General features: G+C 62.1%; 1 protein-coding gene across 1 annotated transcript in view; it reads left to right on the top strand.

Annotated features, from left to right (window-relative positions):
• Positions 1-316: 316 nt before the first annotated feature.
• Positions 317-388, top strand: part of BSDC1 (BSD domain containing 1) — a 23,046-nt gene continuing 22,974 nt past the window's right edge. The window contains exon 1 of the mRNA XM_010836914.1: positions 317-357. Within this exon, the coding sequence (XP_010835216.1) occupies positions 347-357 (11 nt within the window). The 5' untranslated portion in view covers positions 317-346. The remainder of the gene's footprint in view (positions 358-388) is intronic.

Raw genomic sequence — 388 nt, 5'->3', positions numbered from 1 at the left:
ACGCCCCGGGCCGATCTTGCCCCAAAACGGCCACCGTATCCGATGTCAGCGGATACCGACCTGGGTTCGATGTGGGGGGGCGGGGCTAACATTTGGGGTGGGGCCTGGAGACAATCCTGAGAGCGGATTGGACCGAGCTTTCAGGAGCGGAGTTTTAAGTCCGAACCCTGGACCGAACCTGAACCGAGTTTAAGGAGGCGGAGTCTAATGATGGAGCCAGGCGGAGATGGGGCTGCGGACGATGTCGGCGCGGGGATTGGGCCTCCCGCTCCGGGGTGGTGCTTGAGGGGCGGTGCCGTGTCGGAAGTCAAAGGTCAGTAAATAGTGGTGATGTCATGCGGGCAAGATGGCGGAAGGGTGAGCCCGTCATCCAGTTCTCCGGGCGTTG

This window comes from Bison bison, unplaced genomic scaffold, assembly GCF_000754665.1.
Source record: "Bison bison bison isolate TAMUID 2011002044 unplaced genomic scaffold, Bison_UMD1.0 scf7180017864068, whole genome shotgun sequence".
NCBI classification, from domain to species: Eukaryota; Metazoa; Chordata; class Mammalia; order Artiodactyla; family Bovidae; genus Bison; species Bison bison.
The sequence above is the reverse complement of the archived record's forward strand: the minus strand, read 5'-3'. Positions and strand labels throughout refer to the sequence as shown.